Source organism: Synchiropus splendidus, chromosome 4 (assembly GCF_027744825.2).
Source record: "Synchiropus splendidus isolate RoL2022-P1 chromosome 4, RoL_Sspl_1.0, whole genome shotgun sequence".
Taxonomy (NCBI): Eukaryota; Metazoa; Chordata; class Actinopteri; order Syngnathiformes; family Callionymidae; genus Synchiropus; species Synchiropus splendidus.
The window spans coordinates 26061878-26080037 of NC_071337.1; the positions used below are offsets into that span (position 1 = coordinate 26061878).

At 42.2% G+C, this 18160-nt stretch overlaps 3 protein-coding genes across 5 annotated transcripts; 1 reads left to right on the top strand and 2 right to left on the bottom strand.

The window, feature by feature from the left end:
• Window positions 1-2570: 2570 nt before the first annotated feature.
• Window positions 2571-6554, bottom strand: atp5f1c (ATP synthase F1 subunit gamma). 3 transcript variants are annotated; one of them, XM_053862865.1, is made up of 10 exons: window positions 6442-6554; window positions 5912-5946; window positions 4847-4978; window positions 4573-4780; window positions 3834-3977; window positions 3686-3750; window positions 3450-3605; window positions 3267-3363; window positions 3105-3129; window positions 2599-2734 (listed from the first exon to the last, which is right to left on the bottom strand). In XM_053862865.1, exons 1-9 carry the CDS (start codon window positions 6480-6482, stop codon window positions 3123-3125), a joined length of 885 nt encoding a protein of 294 aa, XP_053718840.1. In that variant the 5' UTR covers window positions 6483-6554; the 3' UTR covers window positions 2599-2734; window positions 3105-3122. The 3 variants fall into 3 exon arrangements, with proteins under 3 accessions (XP_053718841.1, XP_053718840.1, XP_053718842.1); XM_053862866.1 differs by lacking the exon at window positions 3105-3129 and having other exon boundaries at window positions 2571-2734; XM_053862867.1 differs by lacking the exons at window positions 2599-2734; window positions 3105-3129 and having other exon boundaries at window positions 3263-3363.
• Window positions 6555-6774: 220 nt separating this feature from the next.
• Window positions 6775-9354, top strand: kin (Kin17 DNA and RNA binding protein). The gene is made up of 12 exons (XM_053863690.1): window positions 6775-6972; window positions 7053-7147; window positions 7239-7282; window positions 7348-7470; window positions 7558-7742; window positions 7814-7862; window positions 8026-8077; window positions 8149-8272; window positions 8336-8464; window positions 8524-8623; window positions 8776-8876; window positions 9066-9354. Exons 1-12 carry the CDS (start codon window positions 6859-6861, stop codon window positions 9123-9125), a joined length of 1176 nt encoding a protein of 391 aa, XP_053719665.1. The 5' UTR covers window positions 6775-6858; the 3' UTR covers window positions 9126-9354.
• itih2 (inter-alpha-trypsin inhibitor heavy chain 2) lies at window positions 9242-17327 on the bottom strand. Its single transcript, XM_053863689.1, has 21 exons — window positions 17109-17327; window positions 16754-16774; window positions 16586-16624; window positions 15747-15919; window positions 15578-15682; window positions 15340-15502; window positions 15172-15279; window positions 14150-14278; window positions 13965-14081; window positions 13705-13873; window positions 13518-13643; window positions 11903-12084; window positions 11638-11823; window positions 11425-11564; window positions 11090-11262; window positions 10863-11018; window positions 10678-10791; window positions 10401-10599; window positions 10165-10337; window positions 9762-9873; window positions 9242-9574 (listed from the first exon to the last, which is right to left on the bottom strand). Exons 1-21 carry the CDS (start codon window positions 17202-17204, stop codon window positions 9427-9429), a joined length of 2829 nt encoding a protein of 942 aa, XP_053719664.1. The 5' UTR covers window positions 17205-17327; the 3' UTR covers window positions 9242-9426.
• Between the last annotated feature and the right edge of the window lie 833 nt (window positions 17328-18160).

The following is an 18160-nucleotide window of genomic DNA, read 5'->3' on the forward strand; positions in this document are numbered from 1 at the left end:
AGCGGTTTAAACGATCCTGACCTTGTCCGACATAAATAGTCAGAAAAGTCCACGAAGCTGATAGCTTTGTGAAAGATCAGGGGGGAGGCAGGCAGGGGGTGTAGCAGAATAGAGGGAAGGGAATGCAGTGAGATAAGAGCGGGTGAGATAATGCCCTGGCATTAGTACATCAGAGTCTGAGTCGCTCAGACGTGCACGCTCTTGTCGCCGTGGGAAACCGCTTCCTGTCTTCCTTCCTGCCTTCATCGCTCCATCCTTTCTCTGTGCACAGAAGAAGGCAGTTTTTTTTTTTGGTCCGTGAGAGAGGGATGGATGAATGAAGAAAGAGAAGCGACTTGGCTCCCTGGAACGTCCATCTGTACTCAGGAAAAAGACTTAAAAAGTAAAAAAAAAGGAGTTCTTTTGTAACGCCTCTGTACCTGCTGCTCCGGGGACCCACAGACATCTCAGCCTCCATTGTTACCCGCTCCTCTAATCATTTTCCAGACGCCCCGCTTCAATGGAGGGGGGCGATAATGCTAACGAGGCGCGGCTAATACAGAGGAGCGGACCCTCCAACACAATGTTCAGATGTCTTCACTCGTACTTCACTTTCTGCACATTTATTCTGAGGCAACAGTCAAATCAGCTTCACGCGGAAACATCATTATGGCTTCATTTGGAAGCGCGAGTGAAGCAGCTAGCGAAGCGTCGACCGTTTCAGCCGAGCTTACGATGAAAAACGCAGCATAGCAACATACGGAAATGAAGCCTCATCTGCAAAGCTTACCGCGCCGCATCTGGCAAATCAATCGCTGAGATCAACTATCTCGCTTCAGTGTTTCGCTCCAAGCTTCTGAAAGATGCCTTTTGAAAGATGCCTGTTTTTTTGTCAAAGGTCATGCTGGAAAGAAACCTGACGTAGTGCTTCTCATAAACCACAGCTGAAGTTCTTCATGAACATTTACCCTGAACTCAAAAATTAGTCTGTAGTGAGAGACGATTGACGGAAAAAATAAAGCTTTTTCTTTGTGAAGTTTATGTTGAGCAACTGTGCTTAACTAAGCATGTGAACAAAATTCGAGGAAGGTCTGAATGTGGCCCCTGCAGTGCTACAGTCCTCAAGAGTCCGGGCCTCGGCAGCGAGCTGGAGCGGGAAACCTGCTGCTCTCTGACGGTGTTTATCGGTGCCTGAGATCGCTGTAATTTCAGTGTTCAGATACAATCGCTGCCCACTCCCCGCAGGAGTAAACAACAACAAGCACCAGCACAATAGATAAATAAGGCCTACGGGACATGCACACACACGGAGAGAGAAGCGGGAAAGGAATTCATTGTACTTCGTGCTGTTAACGATGAACATTTTGAAATGTTGGTACGTTAGTTCTTACTGAAAGAACCGGAAGACTCGCATAAGCTTGTGCAGTCAGCTGGCGGGTTTTCTTGAACGTATTTCTTAACAGACATTGCCATCTGGTGTTAATCGTGGGTATTTCAGCACACTCCAGGAAACGAGCTGAAATGCACATCTTTAAAAAAATAAATAAATGCATAAATAAAGGGTTGTCTGTCATTTGATTTCGATAATGTTCGAAAGAGGAATTGGGAGAATAATAATAATGTGTATTAAAACGTAGTCTATTGGTCAAATTTCAATGTGGAATATATCACACTTGTTTATGCATATATTTAAACGGTCTTCTTCATGGAAAGGCACTGAGTGATTTCAGCTTACAATGATACAATTCCTTATTGGTCAACTTTTTTGGACTAAATTTTAGCATGAACAGATTCAAAGTTCAATTTTGTTGTCTATTTATTTATTTTTTCATGTGACTGAATTGCTCTCTTCAGTGTTTTTGGAGTCGAAATTGTACAAATTCACATCTAGAAACTACTATTACTTTTAGAGACACCGTTTCCGGTATTTCTTCATATTTAGAGGATCAGAAGTTTCTGCCACTACCAAAGCTCTAACTTGTTTTTAACATCAATAAAATTTGTTCCACAGTTGGCTCAAAAGGCAATGAACTATTCACTGTTTCAAAATTCCTCTGGCTTGTCATGTTGCATGTGAAGGTAGACACATAAAATACTTGCCAATAGAGCTGCTTCATACAAAGAAAATAATGCAATGCCAAATGTTATGTGTAGAGAGTTACATTAAAACCATATAAAAAGGGCTGCAGTGCATAAGAAATGCATCAATGTCAGAAATTGTGAAATAAATAATAAAAAATAAAGGTTTCTTACAGTTGAAGAGCTCAGACTTCTCATACAGGCTAATTGAGAGCTGCTGATGGACCAGGTGAAAGGAAGTAATCCAGTTAACTTACTGTTTGAGAAGTATAGATGAAGCTCCACTACAGGATAAACATGTTGGAATTCCTCAGCAATGACAGAGGAGCAAATCAACATGGATATCTGGAAGCCTACAATGAAGCAGTCGCCCTTTTGACTAGGAAAAAGGGTTTCGATCAGGAAAGCCAAAAGCATATTGCTATTAGTGAACTTGGACAGAAGAAATTGTGCACTCAAATTCTGTATCTCAATGATCAGCAAGAAAGTGGAAAAAAGCCCGATATCCGTGCCATCTTTTATTGAGTGGAAATTAAGATGACAGATGAGGGTGAGCAGGTAAGAGCTTTATTCTCTTCATATATTTTACAAATAGAAGCACAAATGTTCATAGACTCTGGACCACAGCCGTCTGAAGTACTTGCAACAGGGAAAGCAGATGACCTCGCTCGCTTATCTGAAAGAGATAAAAGACATTAGTCAGAGGCTGAACATGAGCAGCTGTGCTGGTGAAACTTGAGGGAACAGAACAATGGGTCTATACTGAACATGAAGATGATACTGATATCCCTGAAGAACTGTAAATCTAAATACTATAAATACAATGCATTACAAATAGATTAGATGAAGTCAGTTAACAGTACACCAATTGGATGCAGATAAATGAAGCTTTGAAATGGAACATCAAGAAAACCAATTGCTCAAAATTATCTAGATCTATATCCTCAATTGTCTAGAGCACATATACATTGAAACAACAATCCCAACACACAATGCCTTAAAGACATGGGTTTTTTTTCCTAAGTGAGCTACACCTCTACAAATACCTGCAGCGAAACACAGCCTCAGTTCCTGAGCAGACGAGGAAGCAAAAACGTGCAAGAGAAAATGAGTGAAGGATGAAAGAGAAACTTGCCACGATGAAAGATGGGGTGGAAAGGAAAGACGCTGTGACAATATAAAAAGACAAGAAACTGAGTGTGACTCACAGAGCAGCAGCTCCAGAGATGATCTCAATAAGCTCCTTGGTGATGACAGCCTGTCTGGTTCGGTTAAAGGTCAGGGTCAGCTTGTCAATCATCTCAGCTGGAAGGAAACGAAAAGTTAACAATAATATTACTATTATTTAAATTAAAAATATATATAATTTGGAGACTGATTCCTGTCCTTACAAGCGTTCTTGCTGGCGCTGTCCATGGCAGTCATCCTGGCACTCTGCTCGCTGGTGGACGACTCCTTCAGGGCCAGGTAGATGACGTTGACCAGAGCAAACTCCTGGTAGTTCCTCAGCACATCAGCATCGATGTCATCATAAATGCCTATGTTCTCTGTGGAAGAAGCCAAGCAGCTTATGGATCTGAACTTCTGAAGATGGAAGTGAAAAACGCATGACTGGCAGCAGTATTACCTGCGTTGGCAACAATGTCATTGGAAAACACCGGCTTCTTGTCAGTCTTGTATGAGATCACAGATCTGCAGCAGCCAGAAACGGAAACGTTTAGCTTCCAGGACATCAAAGAAAGACAATTGATGCTTCTTGGAACTGACTCGTCTACCTGAATCTGTTGTAGATGACGGATCCCTGGTCAAACTCATAGCCAGAGTTCAGCAGCTCCGTAGCGATGATAGAGGCATCTCCAAAGTTGGGGGGCTTACGACCAACCTCCTTACAGTTGAGCATGATGTGCTTTCCATGGGTTCTGAAGCAGATTCATGAAGACACTTGACTCATTATCGTCGTCACCAACATCATCATTCAGTTAGCAGCAAATTCAATTCTGTCTTTGTATCTAAACGCAATATGAGAAATGGTATGTCCTCCCTGCAGCCTGCCATGGTCAGTGTGCACTAAATTCTTTAATTCCTCTTTCAGCATTTCCCATCAGTGGTTGCTACTGTAACTCAACCAACTCCACCTTAACCTGTCCTGTGCATCCTGCCAAATCATACCGAGGCATATTACGCTGGGTCATGAGTTGACATTGAGTTTTAAAACATGTTTCTAACAAACCTTGATGTAGTTTTCGCAGATGTTTTATTTTCTTTTAGCATGTTGTGATTCAGATAAATTTAAATATAAATGGCAATGAGAACATGAATCTTTGTCTCCTCAAATTAGCATTTTATATCAAGTGAGTGAAGATGTTGAATTGACAGCATGACATTTCTGCTTCACTATTCGTGACAGAAACGTGCCTAATTCGGAAGTGTTCACCAGTTAACAGTGACATATTAATGTCAAACTGCTGCTGCTGACCGGAATCAAAACACCACTGAAGCAAGAACAGGACACACCTGTGCAGCAGACCCCTCAGCTTGTCTCCCACATTGATGACCATCACTTCCTTGCCTTCGCTGGTCAGGCTGGCGATCTCGCTCTTGATGGTCTTTGCCACACCGGAATGGATGGCACCACACAGCCCACGATCAGAGGTGACACCAATGATCAGGTGCTTGGCTGCCTTGTCCTCTGGTGCCTTGATGTCTGCTTTTTCGTACAAAGCTGACGACAGAAATCCATCAGTCGGCATCACAGCAAGGAAAATGCAGCCACAGATTGGCAACTTACACAGAGCACCGCTGCCGTAGACACGGGCCGGCTTCAGCTGTCTCTCAGCACGAGCGTACTTCGCAGCGGCCACCATCTTCATGGACTTGGTGATTTTTTGGATGTTCTTGATGGACTTCAGACGAATGGTGACTGAAGAGGTAAGAAGAGACCATTAACCACCAAGCAAAAGGAATTATAGTGAAGAAATTAAGAACTGCAAAATGCAAAAAATATGAAAAACAAAAAATTATAATGTAATTAATGTGGAGTTATTATATAGCATTTATTAGAATAACTTATATTGCTGAGAGTTTGTGCGCTGTAAATGCCAAGATATGTTTTACAGCGCACAGAAATAAACTGCATTCAATGAAGGGGTTGCAGGACCGTCTTCAAGCAATAGAAGTGAAGTGCCTGGTTCCCAAGTAAAATAAGCACCACTGCGAGAGTTTAAACCACATTCCTTTAAACCCAGTGTGTAGTCAGTACCCCTACCAATCCAACAATGAGATTGAACCAACTACATAAAAAATAACAAGAACAATTAATTGAATTTTGCTTTTCAAAAGGAATTTTAAATAATATCTTTAGGTACCTCAAGGCCATAAAGGTGCCCAAATTGGCAGACTAGAAACCAGGAGGTCATGAGCTTAGCTTCTTCAGCTATGTCTTCGACTGACCCCTACTTGTTTCCTGTTGTGTTTATGGCATACAATCATCACTTATATAACTACAAAAACCAAATAAAACAATAATATAATAGTAATAATTATAATAATAATAATGCACTGCATGCATGTTTATACATGCATGATGTAGTCATCCAAGCTTTCTCCATCCCCAACTCCATGAGTTTAATAACAACAAAATAAATCTTTTATTACTGTAAAACAAACAATAATAACCTGCTCTGACCGCACGCTACAGCATTTGTAGACGAACTCTGTGAACAGCTGATCAGCACCCATGACACAAGCACGGGAACTGATGGTCGTTTTGTTTTAATGGTTTTTAAAACCCCACTCCAGCACAGTAACGCACGATCATCTTGACACGAATTGAATTTAATGCGACAGTACTTACTGTCCTTCAAGGTAGCCATGTTCCTGACCTGCCCGCTGTTGAGACAAATGACAGAGAAAACAGCTCAGTCTGCAAATATTAGACAACAATGTGCAACGCATTTAAGAAGGTTTGCTGAAAAGTTTTCAGAGTACGAATAGTTGAAATGTGAATGGCAATCTGCAGTGGAGACATTAGCTACTGCTAGGAATGCTAACAGGCTAACGTCACTCGGGTTTCTCAAGTTAAATGACAGACAGTAACAACACCCTATACAGGGTAGCAAAACACGCAAACATATATATGGATGTGGTGTGTGGGTGGATGATAGTGAGTATACATGTTCATTTAGACACGCTAACCCCTCGCCGGGTGAACTTAGCTGTCATTCATTATCCGCGGCCTCCACGTTAGCACGTCCTTGCATGCAATACCCTCGTTTTAGCAACTACAAACAGCACTCGTACAATTGCAAACGTAAATAAGTAGGAAGCAATAACATGGACAAAAAAAACGCTAGGTTACAAATGCATATATGACTTGTTTTTTACCATTGTGGGGCGAAAGCCAACGCGCTGGTCCTGGCGAACATGGTTAGTCCTATGAAGGTCAGACACGCAGGACTGCGCAGGCGTAGCTTGTAAGCAAAATGGACGAGGGTTCCCTTCAAGGACTGGCGGAAATGAAGAAGCAGCGCCGCAGCGGAAATTCGTACGGGTAGTCGTACATTTTAGATGGAACCGAAATGCGGTATTTAAATATACGGCAGGACTAAACAAAAAAAATATTATTATATAATAAATATAATATAAAATATAGATCACTAAACGCATCATGCTTTATCGCGCGCGATTGCGCGAGATGATGACGTCAGGAAACCGGAAACTGTTCGCGCTCGGCACTTTGGAGTGGGTCGTCGCGACCATTTTTATTTAACCTGCTTTTTTATGAGTTAAAGGGCGTTTGTAATGGGGAAAAACGATTTCCTTTCACCCAAAGCCATAGCCAACCGGATAAAATCTAAAGGTCTCCAGAAGCTGCGATGGTATTGCCAGATGTGTCAGAAACAATGCAGAGATGAGGTGAGCGGTGACATAAACAACTCGTGTCTTGAAGTGAAGCTCCGTACGTTCTGTGCTCATTTGTCATTCGTGTTTTCTAGAATGGCTTCAAATGCCATTGCATGTCCGAATCCCACCAAAGGCAGCTTCTGCTCGCCTCAGAAAACCCGCGCAAGTTCATGGACAGCTTTTCCGAGTGAGTTCTTAGCCAACATAATCGTATTTTAATCATTACTATATACTTGTAATAAGTAGATGTTACTTAATAAATCTGCTTTTTGTCACAGTGAATTTAAAAAAGGTTTTTTAGACCTGCTGAGACGACGTTTTGGTGAGTGACTGCATATCATGCGTATTTTTACGAGACTGCTGTTACATCTTGAATTTTGTCCACAGGAACCAAACGAGTGCACAACAATATTATCTACAATGAATACATCAGTGATCGTGAGCACGTCCACATGAACTCCACAAAGTGGGAGACGCTCACAGAGTTCACCAAGTGGCTCGGGAGAGAAGGTGACCAGCTTTGAACTGACCTGTGGGCTTATTTGACCCTAGTGGGTGGGAATATTTGTGCCAATGCACGTTTTTCGTCCTTTGCAGGTTTATGTAAAGTGGATGAGACACCTAAAGGCTGGTACATTGAGTACATTGACAGAGATCCGGAAACCCTCCGCCGCCAAGAGGAGCTGGCGAGGAAGAAGAAGCACGAATTGGATGATGAGGAGAGGGCGGCCAAGTTTATTGAGGAGCAGGTCCGCAGAGGCCTAGGTGGTAAAGAGGCTGAGGTGAGTTACAACAAAAGAGCATTGAATTTTTGGCGGGTTCACATGTGCTATGTCTTGTTTATTATCTTTAGGAAACACCAGTATACACGGAACTCAAACGGGACAACGAAGAAGAAAAAGGTTGGTGTGTGTTCTATGATGTTTTCCATTTTATCCTTTAAAGGGCAAGGTTTGTAATTGTTTTTAACTTCATCTTTTTACATATTCTTCCTGTGTTATATTGTAAAACCTAGATGTAAGAGTCCAAGATTTCACCAATGTTTATTTCATTTTCCTTCCTTAGTTGCCTTCAACTTGAATCTCTCTTCTTCCATCGCTGGTCCATCCACATCAAGGTTCAGTCTCTTTTTCTGGCTTTGTCTTATCTAATGTCGATGTTTATTTCACATTTTTTCTTTTGTTCTAGTACTGTATTGGGGGCTAGTGCTCTAAAAACAGCAGCTGCTGCTTCGACTAAGAGAAAAGAACCACCATCAAGTTCAGAATCCAGAGAAAGGAAGAAGAAGTCAGCGCTGGAAGAGATAATAGAGGTGACATTGCTGAATACATTGTGTTGGTGTGCTCATTGATTTAACCAACAGTTGTTGATTTAGATTGAAGAGAAGAAGAAAAAGAAGCAGGAGCCAGTGAAGACAGACTACTGGATGCAGCCAAACATTGTGGTCAAAGTGGTCACCAAAAGACTGGGAGAAAAATACCATAAGAAGAAAGGCGTGATCATGGTATATTTCCTATTTTCTGGGTTGTTTGTGCACACATTCTGATTCTCATGCTACTGCAGGAAGTGCGAGACAAATACGCTGCTGTGGTGAAGATGGTTGACTCTGGAGATAAACTCAAGCTGGACCAGAATCATGTTGAAACTGTTATACCAGCACCAGGTAAATTTGGTTGTACGTCTAAGTATTAGAGCTCAAGAAGGTAGTTGCTGTGGAAGTTTTAATCATTAAGTGAAGTAATAAAGTGTCACTGAGATGTTCCCCCAATTGTGTTGTTTGACATCTAAGGTGTGGTCTCATCTGCTTCTCTGCAGGCAAGCGGGTTCTGATCCTGAATGGATCTTTCAGAGACACAGAAGCGGTGTTAGAAGGAATCGATGAAAAAAAGTTCTGCGCTACGCTCACTCTGGACTCTGTAAGCACTCCCAAATAAGTAAAATAGGAGGCTAAAGTAATGTGCACGCTGACATTTCACTAACATCTGCAAAAAGTGAAATGAAAATGATATTAAATAATATTCATGTATGCAATTAGGAAATGTATTCTGTTAAAATATTAATTAAATGATAAATATGGAAATTTTGAGCCTAATTTCTTCCCTCAGGGTCACGAGAAGGGGAAGCGTGTGGAGATCGCCTACGAAGATTTCTCCAAACTAGCCTGAACAGGAGTCGCTTGTCCCCTTCATACGTTAGACTCTACTGTGTCAGAGTTCATTCCCCCTCAGTCATGTGTACATTTCCTTTTATTTCTCAGAAGAGCTAGAAAAAAAACGAACAATAATTTTTGTCAATTTTTGGGTTTTTGTTTTTTTTTATTGAGAATTGAATTGATCAGAACAATCCTTTTTGATCATGGTTTGAATAAATTTATCAACAAAACCATTCTGTGTGCCCCTTGAATGGCAGGTGGTTACAAACATGGAAAGATGATACACAAAGTACCAGACTAGCAGCTGTGCGTGTTTACGATGTCTGAAGGAAGCTGTTGAGAGTTGGGACGATGTAGTCAGTGTAGTGGCCATCGATAAAACCTTTCCCACTGTTGTGTATGAACCAACAATAGATGTTCGAGCCACGCCGCTTGTCCCGTCTGTAGTCTTTTTGCCAACCCCTGAAGAGCGTAGATAAACCATGAATATTCATCAACAATAGACATGCCTTCATTTGTTGAGTTAAATGACACCCATGTGTCTCCAACCTCCTATTGTGCATAAGAATATTATCTATATTAGCAGCATGTGTGGTCTTATTTGAGAGCACAGATCATGAGGAAATGGTTTCTGATTGTGGACAAGTACCTTGTTACGAGTAGCTTGTTGCCCTTCACCACCATGGTGGCCTGCTTCTTTAGAGGATCGGCTCCTTCATGGACGTCATACACGCTTACTTCAGGCTCCCGAGAGAACTGCCCTGCAAGTCACACCCAGTGCCATGTTGAGATCATGATATAAAATTACCAGATGTCTTGTAGAGACAACTTTTAATAAGTAAATATTATTTTAATGCACGTTATTATCGTTCTATCTTGTGACAACCTACCACAGAACCCTGTAAAATTGAAGTGAAATCCATCATATGAAGCAGTAAAAAACTAGTGTTAACAATTTGACCTTTTGATTTATGATCTTAAATGATAAAATCTAAGAACATTTTTCACCATTCTAAAAAAATACATTTACAACCGATAACTAGGTTAGTTACCAATGATTCCGTTGACCAGCGGGGAGTACTGGTTCTCATTGGGAACATAAATGCCGAGGAAGTCGACATTCAGTGGATTTTTCTTCCAGACACGGTGAAGCACAACCATCACCTGGACGTTTTCATTGATTGTCACCGTCACATGAGAGTCCTTCACGATAGAAATCCTCAGGCTGCGACACAAAACGGCTTCAGATGATTTCATTTTCCACCCTAACATGGCAGGCTTTGGTTACCCATCCTGTCGGATTTCAGCCGTGGCCCCCCAGGTGAAGGAGTGGCTGTCCGTGCCATCGCTCATGCTGATGCTGTCAGTGCTGATGATGATGCTGAACCCATCGGGTTGGTAGTAGATGGAGATTGTGCCAAAGTAGGTGCTCAGCTTGTTACCTACCACCTTTCTGGAGGAGATCAGCTGGCCATTCACCACCAAACCTTTGGGATGAGGCAGAAATGTTTTTGGTCAAGTCTGGTTAGGAAGAGTAGGTGAGTAAACTCTTCAGGTTTCAGTACCTGTTCCAGCATCAGACACCAGGTTGAGAATGTGGCCTGGTTTGGAGTCAATGTTGAAGCAGACGTCCATATTGCTGCTGGGTAAGTGGATGATGAAGTGTGGGTCATTGTCCACTGGATGAGGTGCATAGAAGTGGTTATACATTTGCATCTGTCCAGTGTGATGTGGATTGTGTTTGTTATACCTAAGTTGACCTGCTTTGGCACCGCCCACTCCTCTGGGCCCTTCTCTACAGGACTGGGCGGGACTGGTGTGGTCTGCTGGACCCAGGGAGGAGGCTGGTAGACCACACGCACAGGTGATACTCCAGAGGGAGCTATGCCTCCGCCGGCAATCATCCCTGTGGAAACCATGTGATACTTTGCATTTTTACTTTTCTTTTCTTGTAATTCAGTTGATCACACAAGTCACCAGGGCAGCAGCCATTTTTGGGGTCCTTCGGGGAGTCAGCCAGCAGCCTCTCTTTGGCATCTTCACTCTCCACCAGCAGAGCAGTGAGCGGGGTGACAAACTGATGCTCCATGGCCAGTGTCAGGATCTTCTGAGTGATCTTTCTCTTTTTGGGCGCAGTTGGAGCCAGAGACCTGCAGATGAGTTCACATGCGAGTTGCTCAAAACTAACCAGAGACAAGCTATCTGAGCTAGCTGACCTCAACTCCTCCCTCCACTCTCAAACACCTCCAAAGGCCCATCAACTCTGTAACTCTGTTTCAAATCTTGAACGGCAACATTTAAGAGCCTCTCACCGCTCACTGATCAGCTGCTTGATGGTGATATACGCCCACATCTGCCGGGCGAAGCCTGTGAACGAGTGCTGGTGCTTGGCCAGTTCCATGTCCAGCTCTGTGGTGTCAGTCTCCGTTTCCAGGGTGAGGTCCATACTAGCCTGAAGGACCGAAGGACAGTGACGTCAGACTGAAATGTGTGAAGTTGTGTGCTTGTGTGACTATGTTACTGACAGCAGAGGCGGTGGTGAAGCTGGTCAGCGTGTTGCTGTCGGAAGGCAAAACCCTCCCAGCCACCACAAGCTCCGATCCACCAAAGTACTTGTCAAAACGGTTCTGCGTGACATCTGACACCGTGTCTTCTGGGAACTGGATTGTTATCCTCCTCAGCAAAGGGGAAGACACCTGGCTGTAGAACGTCTTGAGGAGAAAAGAAACACTGTCTTTTTCAATGAGGAACACCAACGGATGTGTGAATAAAACTGTCACGTTTGCGTACCCGCAACTGCTGCGCTGCATCATGGTTAGCAAAGATCCTCTGGGCCATTCCTCTATTCTCCATAGCGATCCTCTCCAGGAAGTCATAGTCCACATCAAAGCCAATACCCAGAGAGAAAAGAGAAAACTCTTCCCTCATGATCTTCTTCACATTCTTCTGGATGTTGCTGAGCTTGATTTCCCCTGTGGTCAGTAGAAAGGTACCATGAGATGCATTCTGACTAGTGAACGCTTGCTGGCTGAGATTTGTGGATCTGATGCACTGCATTTTTCTTTTTGCCCGAAAATAGCATACTGTGCAGGGTTCTCTTTCACCCCGAGCTGGGCTCCTTCTGAACAGGACAGGACAACCAGAGGAGTCAAATAGCTGAAACACTTCATGCAGATCATGATAGAAAGAGCTGTAATGGAGAAATAAATACACCAGAGAAGCCCTGACTCCTCCATCGCTGTGTGGTCCAGTTCGGACACTCACATCTCTAGCGATGGGTAGATGAGGCACTGTGTCATGAATCAATATTGCAGGGTTGATGAAACAGTGTCCTCATGTTCAGATTCCACTAGATGGCACTCTTGGTTTAGAAATGATGTGAGGTGTCATTGACCAGGTTGCTCAGAGCCAAACACCATACAGTGCTATCTAGTGGCCACTGAAAATTTGGACACTGTTTCATGGGACCTCATCCACCCATCACTATTATAGGATGTGGACTTGTCAAAAAAAATGAAACTCTTAGACTGTAACACTCTCCTGATCTCCTTTGACCACTCCTCTCTGTCCGTTTCCTTCTCCGGACCACTTTTGCTAGATACTGACCACTGCACAAAAGCTGCTGTTTTGTCACATTTTTTAGGGTAATAATGAATCTCTCAATTTAGACTAGAAAAAAGAGACGATTTGTATTTTTTGTACTCATGCCAGCTGTATTTTCAACCTTTTACAACTTTCACAAAAGTAACAGGTTTAAGGACAACCCTCCAAATTCGAGCACACTGTGGCCTTTTTGTGTGCAACATTGAATGTTGAAGTCACTTAAAGGAAACAATGGCAGCAGTTTTTCCCCCTTCCCGTTGCGACTTGTTTACTCATCTTTACTGACAAGAAGATAACACAAAACTTTGAAGACCACCATGTCTGCGCTGACCACCATGCCACGGTTGAAAACAACCCAACAAATAGAAGAAATCCAACCCCGGAGCACTTCAGCCAGGCAAAGTGGAGGTCATTGTTTCTGTTTATTGTGCTGTCAAGACTTCTAAAATAACATGGACACAGACAGAAATGTTGAGCTAGATAGCAGCATGGTCACCAGGGTGTCAGTGTTTCAATGTATCCCTCAAACAAAACATTATATTTGGACGATTTGAGAGTTCATCTAGATGTTAACAGACTACTTTAAAACTACCTAACAGGAGAACAACACATAAATGTCTGTGGGCAGCAGGGAGTGTGTGCCACTAACTAACAGACTTTGTGTTAATTTGTTGAAACATTACTTGTAAATTCAGTGTTGTCAGTGCTGTCAGCATCAAACCACCTTTTTAAATGACTACAGGAAAATTTCCAGATGAATTGACAAATGCAAACAGCTATGATGGGTGGAGCTTTGTCTTACCCACGGTGGGGTCACCATCAGACACCAGGATGATCATGGAGACCGAGCGAGGGTCGATCAGTCCCTGATTGGACGCCCTCACCAGCATCTGCACCGCCCTAATCAGGGCCTCATTGATGTTTGTTCCTGGGGTTAAAGGTTTGAATCAGAAAAAAACAAACACAAGCTAATAAACAACTTGCCCTACCTCCATTAGGTTTGATGTTCTTGATGTATTCTTTGGCGTCCTTGACCTGCAAAGAGGAGCCAGGCACCAGATCTTCGCTCCAGCAGCGTACATTGTGGTTAAAGTCGATGATGCTGAAGTGGTCGTCTATGGTCAGGTCATCTAAGATAGCTTGCATCGCTTCCACTGTCTGTGAGAAAAAGTGATATGCTCGCCTTTATATATCAACGTATTATTCGGAAGGACACTTCCCAATAATATTGATACACTTGCCAACATACCTGTTTCATCTTGACACCCCACATGGACCCACTGACATCTATGACAAACACAATATTCTTGGGAAGAGGTGAGAGGTTGGAGGGAGCAAAAAACTGCACAAAATGACCATCAGACACCTGAAGGAACCAGTAAACATGTCAGCATATGAACATCGACAGTATCTAGTCATACATGTGGGTGATACCTGCAGCTCGCCAGCATTGCTGTCTCTGTTCACATCATATCTGACAGTCAACATTCCATCAACAGCACTCTCTGTGCAGTTTTCACACTTCCTCTGCTGCTGGAGGTTTGGCTTGAAGACGATGTGAGCCTGGTGGACAAGCATGTAACCCTGGTTTAAAAGTATCACTCATTTCAAGATCCACAGATTTAGTTACACTTTAGGTTGTTCCCATGTCAGCCGGCATGTGACGTGACCTAGAGGTGCAGTGGGAAGATACTGCTCGGAGGTACAACAGGGTCATACTGCTCCATATGAATGGGTGTTATATACAATGGAAATGGCTATTCATTTCTCTGTAAATGACTGTATGCGCTGCCATTGATTTTAAAAGTAAAATATTTTAGTTTAACAACACTTGAGTTAAACCATACTAACATACTGTTTTTAAACTATTTTCCTGAAATTGTGTTGATTTTCTTCTCATGCTATGATTCCATTTCGTGGTATTTTGATTCTTGATACTTCCATTTTCAAAAACGTTTTGCTTTAATCTCACCTTTCTTCAACCGAATTATTGATTAAAATCATTTTTGTTTATATTACTATGTTATTTTATTATTTTCTTTTTATTTAATTAATTGATTCATTTTATTCAATAAGACCTTTCTGTATTATTTCAAGTTTTTTGTTCTGGTACTATTCATTTGATCATCATGATTTATTCATGTTTTTTTTTTTTATTTGCATGTTTGGTGCTTTGTATTGTCACGATTAAAAAATGCACTTATCATTGGATTAAATAGTAGTTCAAAAACAGAACACTACACAGATAACCAATAACTGGGTTAAGTTTTCAGTGAAGCTGATTCTGACAGAAATCTGAAAAAGGAGCTCACTGTGTGTGTGTTTACTTCACTTATTAATACCATTTGGAGTACAGACCATGCATGTTTCACCATAAACTTTTTTTTAACTGTTGGCAATCGTATGATTTCCAACAAAAGACAGCGGACATAAGAGTGTTGATCAGAGGGTCGTACCTTGTCTTTGGTGTGGGTGACTCTGATCTGCCCAGCAAGCTTCTCACCCAGGCTGGTTGGTGTTTCTACCTTGGAGATTCCCTTTGGTTCATAGATGTAGACATCCACCTACATACAGATGAGGTTTAGGGAGGATTCCTGGTGATCTGTGCTGCGTGAATTTTGTACCTGGAACTGAGGTACTAGTCTCCCGGGCTGAAGATGAAGCGAGTGCTCATAGAAACCCAACTTCCTCTGCATCATCTCTTGGTAGTGGAGTTCAAACTCAATGTTGCTGCCCGGAGGAACATGGACTTCTGTCTTAAATGTCTCCATGTCCTGCGAGTTTGCCCTGACACATGAAAAGAATTCTGTTTTTGTTATGTAAAAATATGCTGTGTTAAGTTGCCAAGCTGTGATCCATTACCTGACGATGCCTGCTGCCTTGCCTCGGGCTCTGGCCTGAGCATACAGGTTCCTAGCCACTGTTTTCTCCTTCACAGAGCCCACAAACGTGATACCGTTCACATTCCTGCAACATCCATTCGTTCATGTTATGGTGCTAGTGTGACTCAAAAGCCTAGCTTTTCACTCACATGGTGAAGTTGGTGATGAAGGCCCTTTTGGGGATCTGGACATTAAAGCCGATGCTCTGGGCGTTGGCGCCAGAGTTGACCACCGAACTCCTCACCGTCGTGTGAGCGAATCGCGATGTGATCCGACTCTCCACTTTGTAGCTCTTGACTGTGATGTCCTCTCCACGGACAGCCTGCCCAGGGTCGCCAAAAAGCATCCTTAGGTCTATTAACCCTTTATATCCAGTACCTAGATTTATTGCGGGACTGCTGGCTATGGAGTATTGTTGGGCCTCGCTCAAGAGGGGAGACCTCCACCGAAACAGTGCTCACACAGTAGACAGGTTCAAGAGATTTGGGGTAATCTGAACCCTTCTGCAGAAATTTTAACAGAAAGGATGCATGTAGAACATTTAGTTAACCATGTCAGCGAACGTTCCAATGAGATCCTGGACACCTCTAGTGGTTTTAGTTTCACATCAAAATGCCTGGTGTTTTCTTTTTTTTTTTTCTCCAAGTTTAAATTTAAGATTTTCGAGTGAGACACAATGTGTGCATTTTGCATGGTGTATATTTTCCTGTTGCACATTGACGTTCAAGAGGTTGCATCTGTCAGCTTTGAAGATGCTAAGTTCAGTGTGCTGACCTTGTTAAATGAATATAAACGTTTTACACAAATCTCAGTTGCTGATCAACCTTAAAACACCTCAACACTGATTTAATTTGAGAAAGTCCCACATATGTAGCAGTCAATAACCTGCGAGTCATGTGAATCTCTTCAAACAGCAGCGTATTGATTATGTGATAAAGTTCAACTCTGTCACAGTGAAAAGAGTCTGAACAACAAGCGGGGGTCTCACCTCAAAGTCTTCCTGCTCCTCGCTGGTCAATATCGCTCTCTAGAACAGACACACTCTCAGCGTATTGTTATTAAATCTCAAAACTACATGATTTGCTTACTTCAGAGTGGGTGAGAGCTTTGAATAATACATTACCAAAGTAAGCAGAAAAACCTTACAAGTTCTCACCTTGTGTCTCCGCTTGAGATCCTAAATGAAACAAACATAAAGATTATTTCAAATTCATTGTCTCTTTTTAATTGAAAAAGAAAATTGCAGTTGTACACAAATAGAGAGAAATTCTTTATGATGTATGATAAGCAGGTATAAAATCAATATTCTAATGCTTCAATTGCAATAATATTTTGAGTTTGTAGTTGGCCTAACTTGAACCATTTTTATACTTCTCTCAGCTCACCTCTCATTTCACACAAATGTAATCTGACATTTCTAATCATAATAAGCCAGTTTTCATGATCATTAAAACATTTAAAGACTCACTCATAAAGCCGCTCCTTGGTTTTATAGAGTTTCTGTTACTCACCAGCTCGTCTTCCCATTCTCCATCTATCACAAACTCAAAGCAAAGGCTCCGGTGCAGGGCCAGAAGCCCCAGTAGAAGCAGCTGCAGATGCCTCATGTTTCCAGGGCCCAACCAAAAAACATAGACTCACAGACAAAGACCAGGATGAGACGCGACAGATTCCAGCTGCAGTCAGGAAACTGCTCAAACTGAAGGTTAAAATCCACTGAACTGATTGACTGTGTTGTCAATATTTGTTGTGTTTCATGTGGTCCAGCAAGGAGAAGAAAACTTTGAACCTTCTGACACATTTGAGTCAGAGAGTTTAGGAAATACTTTAAATGACACTCTTCCACATGGAGTAAAGGTGGCACATGTACATGATTAAAATGTGTTCCTACTCTTGAAAATACATTTGTTAAAAATAAATAAATAAATAAAAAGTCCACCGACTTAATCAGCTGAAGGTTTTCACTCACTCCACCAGATGGCGACAACGTTTCCGAATGAGCCAAAACTTTTTTTCAAGTTGTCATGTTAAGAAAAGTTTTAAAAAGCTAATCATTCATATACATAAATGACTAAACCCACTGAAAAAAATGTTGATTAAATGATCTAAACATTTAGTTATCGAATTACACAGTGATGCTTTTATTCTTTGACCCACATTCGATGAATACTTCTGATTCTGATTTGGCAGAAGCAGGTGGAAAGTATTAAGGTCTAGAAAATGGGAGGAAGCCACGAGTGATTTCTCTCAAAGCAAAGAACTACTTCGAGAAAGTTCGCATGAGGCAATGACAAATTTTGGTATCTGGGATCTTGTTCAATTGGTCGTTATTTAAAGCCACTGACCACAGGTGATAACTGGACAGTAGATCAATCAGAAAATGTAACAGACACCACGCCCTATGGCTCAGCTCTTTTTTCCGTGTCACAACTAACCTATTCAGGATTCTCAACTCTTCGAAGTTGGGGTAATTCCGACGCACAGTGAAGGCACCGCAGCCTCCCGTTGATCCAGCGGTGAGACTGAAACCTCACCCGTCTTCCTCCGCTGGGTGGGCCTGTTT